General features: G+C 42.7%; 1 protein-coding gene across 1 annotated transcript; it reads left to right on the top strand.

The window, feature by feature from the left end:
* The first annotated feature begins 3,301 nt into the window (after nt 1–3,301).
* slc30a8 (solute carrier family 30 member 8) lies at nt 3,302–14,540 on the top strand. Its single transcript, XM_084563797.1, has 9 exons — nt 3,302–3,448; nt 5,302–5,462; nt 5,587–5,733; nt 8,217–8,370; nt 8,585–8,805; nt 9,003–9,115; nt 11,830–11,935; nt 12,014–12,148; nt 13,700–14,540. Exons 1-9 carry the CDS (start codon nt 3,378–3,380, stop codon nt 13,843–13,845), a joined length of 1,254 nt encoding a protein of 417 aa, XP_084419923.1. The 5' UTR covers nt 3,302–3,377; the 3' UTR covers nt 13,846–14,540.
* Nucleotides 14,541–17,811: the final 3,271 nt, after the last annotated feature.

The following is a 17,811-nucleotide window of genomic DNA, read 5'->3' as shown; positions in this document are numbered from 1 at the left end:
GTCCGTGCTGCCCCGGGTGCCCCCGCATGCGCTCTGTTCCGCTGCTTTGAAGTCGTCGAAGGTGGAGGCCTTGCAGGAGAAGTCCCGCAGTCTGGTTAGAACCACTTCCATCATCCTAGCTCGGTTTCTTCTACGCTCTGTGCTGTGCTGCTCTCGGCTGTTGGTGCAGCCTCGTCTGATCCCTCTGTCTCTCCTGTTATCAGATCCCCGTCTGAGGACTTCTCTTCTTTCACACACACACACACACACACTCTTATCTCCCCCCCCCCTCCTCCCCACTTTGTTTTCTCCCTTTTCTCGCTGCAAGTCTCTCAAACATTACCCCCCAACTCCTTGGCAAAGTTAGCTGCAGTCACCGGACTGGTGAATGTGATGGAGCTGGTATGACGTCAGTGCATTGTCCAGATGCCTGACCTGGAGTTGTTTACCACTTTTGGGGGCTTTTTTTTTTATTATCAGACACTCACACACAGTGATCATGAGGATGAGGAGGAGGGGAGGAGGCCTGTGGTTGCCATGGCCGCGACACTTGTGTATCTTTGAAAACACTTGGGCTTTAGTGAGCTCTCCTCCGTTGTTTTGCCTTTAAAAAGAAAATGCGGGGAGGACAGAGCGTGTGCATGCATACGTACACACAAACAGGCAGCGCTATAGTGTAAGCAGAGCTCTCATGGACTTGTTGAGTGGCCCGATTCAGGATCAGGAGCCGGGGAACAGTGTGAACGGCCATGTGTAACTAACCCTCCTCGTGCCATTTTAGCCTCACTCCGCAGCCCCTAGCAACCCGCTGCTCATCTATTCACTCACACCGCTGGCAAACCCCACACAACCCAGCTTTCCACGGAACAAAAATAGCCCTCCACGCACTATTTTTAGAGTCGGACACACTCCAAGTTTAGATCTATTCAGGAGAACAAGCGTCATTGCGCTCAGAAGGAATAAAAGAAAGCAGCCTCAATGAAGACTCATTGTCTCATGTTCTTGTCTCATGTTCTCAACGCTGCTTTCAAAATGAGTGTGGTCGCCACCAAAACAACATTATCTTTCAGCTGGCAACAACCCCAACTGATGCAATGAGTAGCTTCTCATTTCTTAAACAACCACGTCGAAAGACACATCCTGTGGTCGTGGAAAAGATGTTAGTCTGTTTGAGAAGGGTCAGATCATTGACATGCATCAAGCAGAGAAAACATTTAAGTAGACTGAAGAAACTACTAAAACTGGGTTAAGAACTCTTCAACGCATTATTAAAAACTGGAAGGATAGTGGAGAACCATCATCTTTGAGGAAGAAATGTGGTTAGAAAAAAATCCTGATTGTGATCGGCGATCACTTAAATGTTTGGTGAAATCAAATGGAAGAAAACCAATAGCAGAACTCAGGGCTATGTTTAATAGTGAAAGTAAGAGCATTTCCACATGTACAATGTGAAGGGAACTCAATGGATTGAGACTGAACAGCTGTGTAGCCTTAAGAAAACCACTAATCAGTGAAGCTAACTGGAAGAAAGGACTTCAATTTACCAGGGAGCATAAAGATTGGACTCTGGAGCAACGGAAGAAGGTCATGTGGTCTGATTATGGCCAGATTTACCCTGTTCCAGAGTGATGGGCGCATCAGGGTAAGAAGAGAGGCAGATGAAGTGACGCACCCATCATAACTTAGTGTCTACTGTACAAGCCTGTGGGGGCAGTGCTATGATCTGGGGTTGCTGCAGTTGCTCAGGTCTAGGTTCAGCAACATTATGTGCCCAAAGAATGAGGTCAGCTGACTACCTGAATATACTGAATGACCAGGTTATTCCATCAATGGATTTTTTCTTCCCTGATGTTCACGGGCATATTCCAAGATGACAATGCCAGGATTCATGACAAATTGTGAAAGAGTGGTTCAGGGAGCATGAGACATCATTTTCACACATGGATTGGCCACCACAGAGTCCAGACCTTAACCCCATTGAGAATCTTTGGGATGTGCTGGAGAAGGCTTTGCTCAGTGGTCAGACTCTCCCATCATCAATACAAGATCTTGGTGAAAAATTAAAGCAACACTGGATGGAAATAAATCTGGTGACATTGCAGAAGCTTATTTTAACAATGCCAAGTCTAAGCCTTTTCACTAGACTACCTAAAAGTGAGTATATATTGAGCTTTTACTTGAGCAAAATACTTCTTCCACTGACTGTCACTGTTACTGAATGTAATGAATAAAATCTCAAACTGTGTGTTTCTGTAGGGAGCAGTTGAATCTTAGCCATCTGCAACAGAAATCACATTGAAATCTAAACAAATCAAGAAACGATGGGAAGCGTGCACAACTTGCAACCACTTTTCCCTCAGTTAACACCTCTGTGTGCCACATGCTGTGTGTCACGTGAAGAAGAGCCTGCACATAATGCTGTAGACGCTGTCTGTACTTTGCAAGTGTTGCTGTTTATTCTTTATTTGTAGTGCAAAAAGAATAAACAGATTCATAAACTGATGAAAAAGGGTGAACTCTTGCACTCTTGCACACGATGTTAAATGGGACTGGACACACATGTTGCCTAGGCTCACTGTCGCCACCTTGTGATGCGTTTTACACCCAAATCTTAAAGAACAACAGGTCGTTCATTTAGTCTGAGGCTGAGGCTGTTGATGTGAAGCAATTTTTTGTTGTTTTTAGGCTGGAGGAGTTAAATTCTGGTAATATAATATAATATAAAATAATAATTATTGCAGCAATAGTAATAGCAATACATTTTCTAATTAAGAGTCCAATAAGTTCATATTTATTCAGAAACTATTTCGAAACAAACGCCCTTATGAAAATTCACGATGCTCTGGTCGCACGGCCCTTCCAGTTTGATTGTGTAACCGCGAGGTGCCGGCTGGTGAAACGAGGTGGGCGGGTCCCGAGGAGATCAGCTGTAGCTCTGGGGAACAATTAGTCACCGGTGACTTTGCCTTGAGAAAAAAACCCAAATTTATAGGCGTTTGTTTAAGGGAAAGATGAGTGCGCGTGTTTGCATTCAGGCTCGTGGTTGTCTGTTTGACATGGGGGTGTCCGAGGACCCCCCTCGGGGCGGCTGGTCATTTGCACACGGTGCAGAGACGGAGTTAGTCACAAGGCTGCATCAAGTATTTCACTTGCGTACTGGTTTTTTGAGAGGATGTTGGGACACTTTGAAGAGAGGAGCTGAGAAGCCGTAAAGAAACAGGAAACAGGGTTTTTAAGTCTGATTACAAAGGACTTGACGGCAACTTTTCTGCGAATTGCTTTTTTTAAAAAAAACAAGAAAACAAAAAAATTATATTAGTTTGATATATTTTTTTAAAAAAAAATTGTTTTAGTTTTAACATTTATTTTTGTTCCGGGATAATTTAGCTGAACAAGTCATGTTTAAGAGCAAGAATCCGGAGAAAAGTCACCTGGTGAAAGAGGCGAGGTACAGCTACAGCATGGGAAGGTAAACTTTTATTTATTTATTTATTTATTTATGTGGATAAATGTGATAAACTTAAGATGCTACATTATTCAGTGACACTGATATTATGTGGTGGGAAAAACCCCAAAACACACTAAAAAAACTAAATTCTTTGTGGAAAATAAGTTGTTGTCGAGTTGTGGTGTTTAGTGCTGTGGGCAGCGTTTGTGCTCACGTTCCTCTGTGACCCACTGCTTTTCCACACGGGCCTTGGCCTCAGGTCTGCACTTCACTTCATTCAGCTCATTGGGCTGCGTGTGATTCTGCTGTTTCTCGTGGTGGTTGGGAAAACCATTGACTGTATAAACACAGGGAGGTGTGCAGAGGAGATTTAAAAAAAAAAAAAAAAAAAAAGGCATTGTTTATTTGCATGCTGCCTTCTTTTTGTGATTATTATTAATGTTCTGCTCTTACTTTAAACGCTTTTTTTTCTTACACATTTAACATATTTGCATTGCAGATTCAGATGAATAATACAAAACACATTAATCAAATGATGCGGGGTCGTAAAGGTCACTGGTCCCCAGGCAAAATTCACCCGACAACAAGCACCATTCTGCACCATAAGCTCATTTTACCTGTGGCTTTTAAATATACTCATATGATAACACTTCTGTACTTAAGTTGAATCGTACATGTTTTTACTTCCATCCTGTGTGGTATTTCTATTTTTGCTTAATTGTTTTTATTTGGCGCTCCTCCTACTGAGCGGTATGATTAAAATGTATTAAATGAAATCTAAATAAACCAAACAGTGACGAGAAACTGGCACAGATCCTGCACAACTTGCTGCCACTTGTTTCCTGTGCTGTGGATGCTTCATCATTGATCCGTTCAGCCGTTTGAAACTAAGTTCGGCTCACCTGCGCAGGCTCCAGCATTGTCGTATAAATCACTACAACTCCCAGATTCATATAAGTTAGTTTTAATATCTCCCTAAACGCCCCTATCGTCCATGTTCCCTCCAAACTTCCTCGGACTTGGCATGAAGACCAACCCGGAGCAGTTTGTTTAGCACTTACAAACATCAACCAGCTCCTCAACACAGTCCAGTTCATGTGTGTTTTTCTAAATATAGCACAACTAAAGCCGTTACACGTAAATGTAAAACGTTATTTCATCCGAATTTAGATTTCAAGGCCACTGATTGACCCTTAATGTAAGTGAATTTCCCCTGCTGGGTGGCGCCAAAGCAAAAATGGAAATCTTGAATGTTGAAACAACAACAATCACACCGCAACTTCTTCACGGAATGAGTATTTTGATTTATTTATGCGTTTTCCGCTCAGTGACTGACTCATTAATGTCAAAAAACCTGCCACCTGAAAACACGACAGAACTCTCCTTCCTTCTTCGTTGTTTATGCAAATTGACCAAGTGTCTCCAAGTTGCAAGTGAGCGAAACCGGATTAATCTGCGGCTTTTGTGGAGACACTCCCACTTGTGTGTGTGTGTAGGCCAAACAAATCCTCTAACTATAGGTGCTTGCGTAAATGTCTCGGGAATAAAACACTGTTTGCATCCTGTGGAGCTATTTGCTCAGCGGCCCTGTTATCGTACTGTTTATTGCAGTTTCTGGTTTTAGTTGACTTTCTGCATGTCATTATGTGGGTGGACTGTCCTTAGGAGTCTCTTTAAATATCCTGAAGTCTGTCAATAAACAAAAAACAGTTCCCTACTTGGTTTCTAAATGAGACAAGGTCAATTCACTGCTATGGTGCTTGAAATTTAAGCTTTAAAATCTACTGCTACTACTAATAAATAATAAATAATTTGCCGTGCCCTGTAATCTGTAGCTACGTGGCACAAAATCACATTTTTAATGTTTGTTCCAGCCATGAGCCACTACTGAAAGATGCTTTCTTGGGTGGCATCAAGCATTGCCACGACAACAGCCGTGCACAGGAGGACAGAGAGACGGAGAAGAAAGTGGCCAGGAAGAGGTTGTACGCCGTTTCCGTCATCTGCCTGATCTTCATGATCGGCGAGATCCTCGGTGAGTTTTTCTCTCTTTTCGTTTTTCTCTCTTTTCGTTTTCTCTCTAATTTCAGAAATGCATTGATAAGCGTTTATTTAAATCTTTAAATGTGATAACTTTTCTGACTCTGTCTTTTCTGTAGGTGGTTATTTTGCAGGCAGCCTTGCAGTGATGACAGATGCTGCCCACCTGATGGTGGACTTCACCAGCTTCATCATCAGCCTCTTGTCCCTTTGGCTGTCCTCCAGACCAGCCACACACAAGCTCAGCTATGGCTGGCACCGTGCAGGTGTTGTATGATACCATTAATCTACTACTGATGTCTGGTAGACACATCTTCATCCATCCATCCATCCATCCATCCATCAGAACATAGATTATCATCTATCCATCCATCCATCCATCCATCCATCCATCAGTACATAGATTTATCATCCATCCATCCATCCATCAGTACATAGGTTTATCATCCATCCATCCATCCATCAGTGCATAGATTTATCATCCATCCATCCATCCATCAGTACATAGGTTTATCATCCATCCATCAGTACATAGGTTTATCATCCATCCATCAGTACATAGGTTTATCATCCATCCATCCATCCATCAGTGCATAGATTTATCATCCATCCATCCATCCATCCATCAGTGCATAGATTTATCATCCATCCATCCATCCATCCATCAGTACATAGATTTATCATCCATCCATCCATCCATCAGTGCATAGATTTATCATCCATCCATCCATCAGTACATAGGTTTATCATCCATCCATCCATCCATCAGTGCATAGATTTATCATCCATCCATCCATCCATCCATCAGTGCATAGATTTATCATCCATCCATCCATCCATCAGTACATAGGTTTATCATCCATCCATCCATCCATCAGTGCATAGATTTATCATCCATCCATCCATCCATCCATCAGTACATAGATTTATCATCCATCCATCCATCCATCAGTACATAGATTATCATCTATCCATCCATCCATCCATCCATCCATCAGTGCATAGATTTATCATCCATCCATCCATCCATCCATCAGTACATAGATTTATCATCCATCCATCCATCCATCAGAACATAGATTATCATCTATCCATCCATCCATCCATCCATCCATCAGTACATAGATTTATCATCCATCCATCCATCCATCCATCCATCCATCAGTACATAGGTTTATCATCCATCCATCCATCCATCAGTACATAGATTTATCATCCATCCATCCATCCATCCATCAGTACAGATTTATCATCCATCCATCAGTACATAGATTTATCATCCATCCATCCATCAGTGCATAGATTTATCATCCATCCATCCATCCATCCATCAGTACATAGATTTATCATCCATCCATCCATCCATCAGTACATGGATTTATTATCCATCCATCCATCCATCCATCCATCAGTGCATAGATTTATCATCCATCCATCCATCCATCCATCAGTGCATAGATTTATCATCCATCCATCCATCCATCCATCAGTACATAGATTTATCATCCATCCATCCATCCATCCATCCATCAGTACAGATTTATCATCCATCCATCCATACATAGATTTATCATCCATCCATCCATCCATCCATCATCCATCCATCAGTACATAGGTTTATCATCCATCCATCCATCCATCAGTGCATAGATTTATCATCCATCCATCCATCCATCCATCCATCCATCAGTGCATAGATTTATCATCCATCCATCCATCCATCCATCCATCAGTACATAGATTTATCATCCATCCATCCATCAGTACAGATTTATCATCCATCCATCAGTACATAGATTTATCATCCATCCATCCATCAGTGCATAGATTTATCATCCATCCATCCATCCATCCATCAGTACATAGATTTATCATCCATCCATCCATCCATCAGTACATGGATTTATTATCCATCCATCCATCCATCCATCCATCCATCCATCCATCCATCAGTGCATAGATTTATCATCCATCCATCCATCCATCCATCCATCAGTACATGGATTTATTATCCATCCATCAGTACATGGATTTATTATCCATCCATCCATCCATCCATCAGTACATGGATTTATTATCCATCCATCCATCCATCCATCCATCAGTACATGGATTTATTATCCATCCATCCATCCATCCATCCATCAGTGCATAGATTTATCATCCATCCATCCATCCATCCATCAGTACATGGATTTATTATCCATCCATCCATCCATCCATCCATCCATCAGTACATGGATTTATTATCCATCCATCCATCCATCCATCCATCAGTACATGGATTTATCATCCATCCATCCATCCATCCATCCATCCATCAGTACATGGATTTATTATCCATCCATCCATCCATCCATCCATCAGTACATAGATTTATCATCCATCCATCCATCAGTAAATGGATTTATCATCCATCCATCCATCAGTACATCGATTTATCTTCCATCCATCCATCCATCCATCCATCAGTACATACATTTATCATCCATCCATCCATCAATACATAGATTCATCCATCCATCCATCCACCTGTCCATCAGGACATAGATCCGTCCATCAGTCCATCAGTACATCAGTACATCAATACATCCATCCATCCATCCATCCACCAGTACATAGATTCATTCATCCGTCCATCAATCACTACATAGGTCCATCCATCCATCCATCCATCCATCCATCCATCCATCCATCAGTATAGTCCAGTCAGCTCCTAATTTATTTCTCCCTCTGTCTGTCCACACAGAGATCTTGGGTGCGCTGCTGTCAGTTTTTACCATCTGGCTGGTAACAGGAGTGTTGGTTTACCTGGCTGTGGAGCGCGTCATCAGCGATGACTACACCATTGAGGGCAATATCATGCTCATTACTTCTGGTTGTGCTGTGGTGGCCAATATTATGTGAGTAAAGTACACACTCATTTCTCATTGATTCAGCTTCCATTAGAGCACAGGGCGCCTTTTGAATATTTATGGTTTATATTAAAGCCATCGCAGAGAGGAGGGAAGTAAGGAGGAAGGTTTCGTGGACTGTTGTTGGAAGAACTTTGTTATTATTTGTTCTTTGGTATGTCTTGTCTAGAGCCCACCTCAAGAATGTTTCTTCTCTCGACAGCATGGCAGTCACTCTACACCAGTCAGGCCACGGCCACAGTCACGGAGGCCTCAGCTCGCACAGCCACAGTCACGACGAGCCAAACTCACACGAACATGGACACAGCCACGGACATGGACATGGACATGGACACGGACACGGACACGGACACAGCCACAAGAGTGATGACTCTGACGGCTCTGACGACTTTGAAGACGTCGAGCAAAATGAGGCTGATCATCGTGAGTTACTCTCTGGACCCTGCGCCGCAACCTGAGTTACTTTCTAAAACATGGGCACAGATTGCCATGAAACTATTACAATATACACATCTTCGTAATGCCATTCTAATGATATTTTACAATAAAATAGAATAAATGTAATGAATTCTAATAATTAGAATGCAGTGTATTTATTTTTGTAAATTTTCCCACATCAGAACGGAGGAGTCAGCAGGCCAACGCTAGCGTGCGAGCAGCTTTTGTGCACGTGGTGGGAGATCTTCTGCAGAGCGTCAGCGTGCTCGTCAGCGCCATCATTATCTTCTTCAAGGTGACTGACGCGTCTCTGTGTTCGCACAAAGCCAGGGTTACGTTTCGGCATCAGATCTATGCAGATCCTACGTGAAAGCCACTGGACTGATCACAGTTGTCGCTTCGCCGTGACATGTATTTACACTTACACTACAGTGCACCTACAGCATAGATGTGTCGCAGAAGCATGACTCTAACATATAATCTAACTCCCATGATGGGGAAATGCATGAAGGCATTTTGATAATGGATGAAGGAACTTGAAGGCGGACGCTGCTTTCTGTTGAAAATTGTAGAGTACACCTACTGCAGTGTGATGTGAGAACGGCGATCGCTTCAGGGAAACGGGAAAACTCTTCTACTTACGTCTTATCAGTCTCGGCAGACATGGGCGTAAATTTTCTAGTGTCAGTGAATGGGATTAGCTTGATGCCTAAAGTCACCAACCTCACTCACTTTGACTGAATAAATGTATGGACGGGGAATTTACTTGAATTCCCATGTCACATAATGAAATGTTTACACAAGGTGCAATGGGTATGTTCAGCAACTAACTAATCACGTTCCTAGCTCATTGAATTTGACTGTATCTTAAAATAACATGAAATGTAAATCTCTCTTTATCAGCTCACGTGTGACTGATATTGTCTGTGAAGTTTCTCAGTCACCCAGATCACGGTATCTCCAAAGAAACGGGCTGAAACGAGGGCAACTGCACTTGTAGGGTTTCCTGAAGACGTTTTATTCAAGTAGATTCTTCAGTTCTTAAAGACTGGTTGAGAGTTGAGGTTAAAATAGGCAACTTCTACTGAAACTTGCTTGTTGTGTAAACAAGTTCCAGTAGAAGTTGCGTTATTTAAACCTCGAACTTCCCACCAGTCCCCCAGAATTGAAGAATAGAATAGAATGTCTTTATTTGTCATTGTGGTACAACGAAATTAAAGTGGCCTGAGGTCCCCTTTTAGGTGCAGTAAAAATAAAAATAATAAATAAGGTAAGGAATGTAAGGGAAACTAGAATAAAAAAGAATATGTACAAAACTAAAAGACTTTGGACACTGACATGACATAACTGTTATTGCAACATGAAGTTATTGCACTTGTTTGAGAGAACTTATTGCACATTACACATATGAAGTTACTTTCATAATAATAATAATAATAATAAGAAAACCTTTATTTGTCCCACAATGGGGAAACATATGACCACATGGTCAAACAAATCCTCTGACTACAGGTGCTTGGGTAAATGTCTCGGGAATAAAACACTGTTTGCATCCTGTGGAGCTATTTGCTCAGCGGCCCAGTTATCGTACTACTCGCAATACATATGGTGCACATATGAAATTATTGCACACATATATTGCACATTACTATGGGAATTATTTACTTTATTTCTTTATTGCTTGAGTTGTTTAGTGCGATTATGGCTCTCACATAGAAGCCGTTCCTCAGTCTGTTAGTACTGGCCTTCAGAGTTGCTACCAGATGGAAGACTGAGTGTCCAGGGTGGGTTGTGTCCTTTATTATCGCCTGCGCCTTCCTCAGGCAGCGGGAGTGGTATAGATCCTGTAGAGAGGGGATGGGTCAGCCGATGATCCTCTGGGCTGTGGTGACGACCCTCTGGAGCGCCTTCCTGTCTGCTGCAGTGCAGCTGGAAAACCACACCCAGATACAGTAAGTCAGGATGCTCTCTATGGAGCATCAGTAAAAGGACACTAGCAGTCTCTGGGAGAGGTGGTTGTTCTTTAGTGTCCTCAGAAAATAGTGTCTCTGCTGTGCCTTTTTTACTATGGCTCTGGTGTAGGTGCTCCAGGTCAGGTCGTCCTCGATGCTACTTGGGTGAGTGGTGAAACGTCTTCTCAAGCAACTCTACAAGAACAGTTGCCTTTTTTTAAAAGCTGTTTTGGTTGGAGGAAACTGATCTTTGGGGGAAGTAGATAGGATCAAATCAGGATGCTGTAAAGCAATACGTTAAGTGTTACATTAAGGGTTGAGGTCCCTCTGTGGATCAGATACTTGATCAGTTTGGGATCTAGTGAATTTAAAGGCCAGGTCAACACCTTGTGCTGTCATTGCTATGGGGTGGGGGTGCCTGGTCTGGGTGGGTGGTACATGTCTGAGTAACATCCACATGTATATCAGGTCCAAAAGTTTCCCAACAGAACATCGAAATATCACAAGATGGTCAATGTTATTCACTTCCCCTGTCAGTGGTCATAATGTTATGCCTGATCTACCAATATGACCTTTAGTTTCTTTCAACTTGACTATAAATCCAGCTGCTACTCTGTGAGGATAGTGCAGCATAGAGTAGCTCTTGCATTTGTCTTTAGCTTCCAACGCTCGATATTCTCTCCCCCCTTGAAGCAGCGAGGTTGCTTTCATCGGGGAGGACGTTGCCTTATTCTCCATCCAGATGCTGTTCTGTTGCTCGGTGTCTATCTGCAGAGTGTTGAGTGATTCCAGCGCGGCGTTGCAGATCTTTTCCCCGGGCAGTCATTACTGCCGAATTATGAGCTTCTTTTGTATAAGACATAATTAATTGCCACTGTCCTGTGTTCCTTAATGAGGTGCAGTTTGTCCCTTTATTCTCAGTAACCAGCACAGATTCTTCTGTGAAGATACTGAGCTCTGCTCACCAAAACCTTTTCTTAAGATAATGCTGTTTTTGAAAGCCGAAATTAATCAAATAATTTAATTACAGAGATGACAAACTGTGTTTTTGTTTCAGCCTGAATATAAGATTGCTGACCCCATCTGCACCTTCCTGTTCTCCATCCTGGTCTTGTGCACCACCTTCACCATCCTGAGAGACATCCTGCTCGTCCTGATGGAAGGTGAGGCCGTTTAAAATAGGAGGAGACGTCCGAAGCCGCGATTATGTCCCCTCACCGTGCTCTTCGTCTCCGTCTCAGGTACTCCGTCAGGGGTGAAGTACGGCGAGGTGCAAGAACGCCTCTACGTGGTGAAGGGGGTCAAAGCAGTCCACAACCTCCACATCTGGGCCCTCACCGTGAACCAGGCTGTGCTGTCTGCACATGTAGCCATAGGTGAGAAGACTTATGCATATGTGAATATGATGAAGCACATTCTTTTGGTACATCGCCTCTTGAATTGGCGCCACTTGTAAACTTTCTTCGAGGATTGTGTGGAACCACCACTTAATTTGAAAGATTCCACACGGATCGGGCATAACATTAAGACTGCTGACAGGTGAGGTGAACAACACTGATTATCTCTCCATGATGGCACCTGTCAGTGTGCGGGATATAATGGGCAGTAAGTGAACATTTTGTCCTTAAAGATGTTAGAAGCAGGAAAAAGCAGAAGGTATTTATGTGAGTTCGACAAGGGCCAATTTGTGATGGCTAGACGACTGGATGGGAGCATCTCCAAAACTGCAGCTCTTGCCTTGTGTCGAAAGTGGTCCAAGGAACGAACAGTGGGGAACTGGCATCCAGTGCGAGGCGTGGCTGGTCAATGAAATGCTCGCCATTAAACCAGTAACATCTGCCTAACCCTCGTGCTACCCTCTTGCATAATCTCTCTCTGTCTGTCCATTCGCTTGGGGTCCCGGAGACCCCAAAGGTAGCACGAGGGCTAAAGCTGGATTGCTAGTTGCATTACGCTTGTACGGTATAGATACGACATTCTCTGGACCCTGCGCCGCAACCTGATGTGCACCTTTCCAGAAGTGTAACTACGCTCCATGGGGATGCAGACAACATCCTTGTTAACTTCTTAGATGTCCTCTCTGTGCTCTGTTGTGCTGCATTTTATTTGTGCTCGCATTTATTGGCTCAAACTCCAGACGCCGTTGTGTTAAGCGCAGAGTAAAACTCAACACCAGTCAAACCCAGTGGCGTAGGCTGAGTGTAGACTGATTGCGGGAGTACAAACCAACTTTTAAGTCATGAGAACACATTTGTTGGGCAACTGTCAATATCCCAAATCCCCAAGGTTAGCAATTCACCAAGAGCTAACAAGCGGCATGTGTGGGGGCGGGGGAGGGGGAGGGGAAGCTGTAGCTTTTAGTTGTATTGCTGCTGAACCAGGGAGCTGCTGAACTGTATTTCACAGACAAAAAAAAAAATTTACTTACCTTCCACCGAAAAAGGAACTTCCACCATTTCTAAAGTCTAAATGTTTAGGTTTAGTGGTCATGAATATAACAAGAGGATAGTGCTCATGTGGACTTTTTGAGAGGTGATCACTCGGACCACAGCTGGAGGCGGCCTGGTCCGACCACATTCCTTAGGTAGCGTAAACTGGCCACATTAAGAAGCTCCTACTCAACTGACACGCAGAGTTACACCTTGCTCATTCAGAAAAAGACACAACTGCTATCAAGCTTCCGGGGTTCGAGTTACAATCTGGAATAACTAATGTCAGGGCTGAGGATAAATTAAACTGTCATTAACTCAAAGAGAGGTTCTCCAGTTCATTCTGTTCCACTGTTTTAACACCTCACGGCACCAAAAGTTGGAGCGCAGCCGCACATTTTAAAGCACATACAGTATGTACAGTTTTTACACGCAAAAGAAACTAAACATTTGTTCTGAGTATTTGTTTTTTACCATGTCATCCTTGCTTCTCCTCAGACGAATCAGCGGATGCTCAGACGGTCCTGAGAGAAATGACGCAGGCTTGCTTCTCCTACTACAACTTCCACTCCGTTACGATCCAGATGGAGCGGCAGGCCGACCTGAAGCCCGGATGCAAGCTGTGCGAGGACCCCAAGAATTAGGGAGCCTGTGACGATAAATACGTTTTACTGTGACATTAACGACAAACTCGCCTGACTGTGCCTTAAGTGCTTCCCAAAGAATTAACTTGAGGTGAAAATGATTTTAGGGGAAAAGGTAATTTCCCCGTGTTCTCGTGTGAAGTTCAGTCCTCTGTTTGTGCTTTTTAAATGTATTTATGAAACTGAAATTGCAAAGTATACTGTATGCCGTAATTATCGGTGTTCTTGGAACCGGCACATGTATATTAGTTGATGTGTGCTAACTTCTGTTTGTGACCTGTTGAGACTGTACGTCAGGTTTCTGCCAGAGTACTGTTTGGTTTTGAGCATTAACTTCCTGTATCGACCTCAGACTTGGGATACAGACCGCCATTTGCAACGTTTGTTACATTTACATACAGATTTAATTTATTTATACAGGATATTAACACTTTTCCTCTTAGTTTGCACAGTTATAAGTTACAAGCACAATGAATTATTCAATAAAATAAAACTTTTTCAGTCTGAAAAGTCACCCTGCTAGCACTGCCCTGCTGCAAAAACCTGACCCTTTATCTCCACCTTGTTTACCATGGGCCATTTTTGACAAATCTTTTCATGCTAGCCTTTTTTGCGGTGCCGGGGGCCTCTGACATGTCGCCGACACAGAGTTGTTTACAGCTCGTTTGGGTTTGACCTTCTTCTACCCCGCCTTTATCCCGCAGTGAGAGCTACGGGTGTCCAGAGCTTCAGTGGCGCGGTCAAGGGCATCATTAATAACGACTGACACAAAGCTGGCTGCTGCCGACCAAGTCATTTATTTTGCACATATCTACATTTGCGATTAATTGACTCCTTTTTAATCACACTACACAGACTTCTACAAACGCCACAAGATCACCGTAAACAATTACTGCAAATTTCCAAAGTGATCTTCATATTTAAACACTGTATCTCCTTTGTGTCTCCTTGACGAGCTTTAAAGTAGTTTTAAAGCACCTTAGTCTGCGCTCAAAGCTTTAGACGTACCTTATCATTTAGATCCACAACTATATAGTAGGACTCCATGTGGGCTACTGGTCATGAAGTTAAAATATTAGATAAGACCAGACTAAGAAGATACTTTTTGTCCAGTGGTATGTACCAACATGGAAATTTGTTCTCTGCATTTAACCCTACTACTTTGTACACACACACACACACACACACGTATTCACTGATCAGCCATAACATTAAAACCACTGACAGGGGACAGGAATAACATTGTCCATCTTGTGACAATGCAATGTTCTGCTGGGAAACTTTTCTACCTGGCATTCATTAGTGTGGATGTTACTTAGACATGGAGCACCCACCTTGACCAGACCAGAGCAGGCACCCCCACCCCATAGCAATGACACTCCTTGATGGCAGCAGCCATCCCCAGCAGGATGCAGCCTGACACAGGCGCACACACAAAAACGCTTTAGGATCAACTCATAAAAACATGAAGAACAGCACAAGGTGTTGACCTGGCCTCCAAATTCACTAGATCCCAAACTGATCAAGTATCTGTGGGATGATCCACAGAGGCGCCTCCCCTCAACCCATAGGACCCCAAAGGCCCCAACTAACAGCACTGTTTTGGAGGCACAGGGGAGACCTACACGATATTAGGTCATAATGTTATGCCTGATCGGTGTATAAGCTAGTGAGCATGCTCAGAGAAGTGCGCAGCCACGTGCAGCACCAAGGAAGCCCAGGGTGTTAGGTGCCTTGCATATTTCCTTCTGGGGTTCGACCCCATGCCCTTATAGGCCACTCCTTCCTTCCCCCATACCTTCAGCTGTACTAGTCTCATTCTTCCAGAGTGTATATTTGCTGAGAGCGGCTGAATGGACTTTACATGCTGCTGCCTTCAGAGCGAACCATTGTACGCATCTCTCTCCCCATCTGAACTCAGCCCTGAAGGGACCAGATCAGTGGCGTATTTAATTAAAGCTTGAGTAATGCACTAGGTGGCTAGATAATCCGTTTTAGCTCAGATACCCCCTCAGCTAATAATTATTACACGGTTTGTGTTTCCTCACAAGAGGCGTTCTGTCTGTATCCCTTTTAGGTTTTTTTTGGCCACCTTTTGCTCCCTGTCCTCCCTCCCTCTCTGATCCGTTGTCATGTAACGTGTAAGAGCACATGGTGTACAGTGTTTTATTTGTCTTTCCTTCCCGCTGCTGCTGCTGCTGTTGAAGCACATAAAGATTTCTGAGAGCACCGTGATAAATGAAGGTCTTTGATATTTATTTTGCCTCGATGAGGCTTGATTACATCGACACAAAAAAAACATTTTCCATCAGCCTGCTTTGATGGGATCAATACACTGTGTTGTATCTCTATTTACTCACTGATCAGTGATGATAGATGAGGCCGGGCCCTGTTGACGGCTATCCTCTCAACCTTGAGACACACTCAGATTCCATTTACAACCCCCAACCTTTTTTTTTTTTTTTTTTTTTTTTTTGCAGGGCTATGATGTGTGAACAGCAATCTCTTTTAAATTCCTTCTTATAATGTCAGATGATATAATTCAGCAACAGAGCAAGGGGAAGCATATTCATCTCACTCGCTTGCCTCCACCCACTCACCATCACTGCTCTCTCCTCCCAATTAACACGCCAAGAAGACAAGCTGGATGACTATGGAGAAACTCATTTCCAAATGGCATGCCTGAGTTGGTCTGGTGCTGCAGCAGATGGGGATTGTAAGAGTAACGCTCATTCATCCTGGCAATGCGAACCAGCTCTCCTTCTGCAATTAAGAGGAAGTTGTGGGCAGTCAAGTGAACTTGACACTGTTTTTTTTTTTTTTTTTTTTGTCATATCAGTGCTACAGGTTACAGCCAGAAAGAGAATAAGTGAAAAGAAATAATGACTTCAGGTTATTATTACACAAAACGCAGATAAAGGCAAATTGAAATCCTAGCCAGTAACCCAGCATTTGAATGAATGTTGTAAATTAAGTAATAGCATCCTAATCTACTTTTTCAGCCCCACTCAAGCCTGAAGGCAAAGCTTTTCTTTTCTTTTCTTTTTCTTTTTTTCCAATAAAGCTCTTATTTTGGACGCCTGTAAGTCAGAACAGAAATTCTGCTGCGTGGCAGAGCACATGCTGAGGAAGCAGCCTTGTACAGCCTGCTGTCTATTTGTGACACCTCTTGCATTTCAAATTAATTTAAATTCTGATGGCTCTCAAAAATAATCCGAGCAGCATAAATAATGCATGGCAGGATGCGCTGAGGGATTTATTTTAAAATGGAGTAGGCAAAAAAACAAAAATAAAAATAAAAAGAATGACCCGTGAGAAGAAATCATGTGGCCTAGACTGGCCTGGGGGCTAATGAAGTCAGATATCTAATGATGATGATGAGGATGATGATGATGATGCTGTTATGTAAAAATAAACCAGAACACGGCGCTGTTACCTTACACTACCTTAACAGTTTTGCTTTGCGCCTTTCTTTACCGTAAGATTCAGTCAAATTAAATCATTAATTACTATCTATTTTTAGGCAATGGTGAATTTAAACAACGTATATATAGTCATATTTAATGTTAAAATGAATAATATTGCAGTTTGTAACAATTTAAATATCATCTTCTTGTGAGAATTAACTTAAATATGTATAAAAAACAAATCTATTTGCGCTTCTACTTCAACAACTACAACCGCTTGTCACGTTGTAAGTTCTCGCGATATTTCTTACCTTCCCGAAAAGATTAGTTTGCGCCTTTCTTTACCGTAAGGTTCTGATTAAGTTTGATACACTGGGAGATATTAGCGTATTTAAAAGGCGAATATAGTCGTATTTAGTATTTAAAAAGTTCGTAATGATTAAAATATCTTCTTCGAATTAAAAATCACTCAAAATTGCTCAAATAAATGTCATTGCGCTTCTACCATATCCCTTACGGCTAACTTGTCACAGTGTCGATTCTCGCGATGTTTGCGGCA

Source organism: Chelon labrosus, assembly GCF_963514085.1.
Source record: "Chelon labrosus genome assembly, chromosome: 16".
In the NCBI taxonomy this organism is placed as follows: Eukaryota; Metazoa; Chordata; class Actinopteri; order Mugiliformes; family Mugilidae; genus Chelon; species Chelon labrosus.
This window is presented reverse-complemented; position numbering and strand designations above follow the sequence as displayed.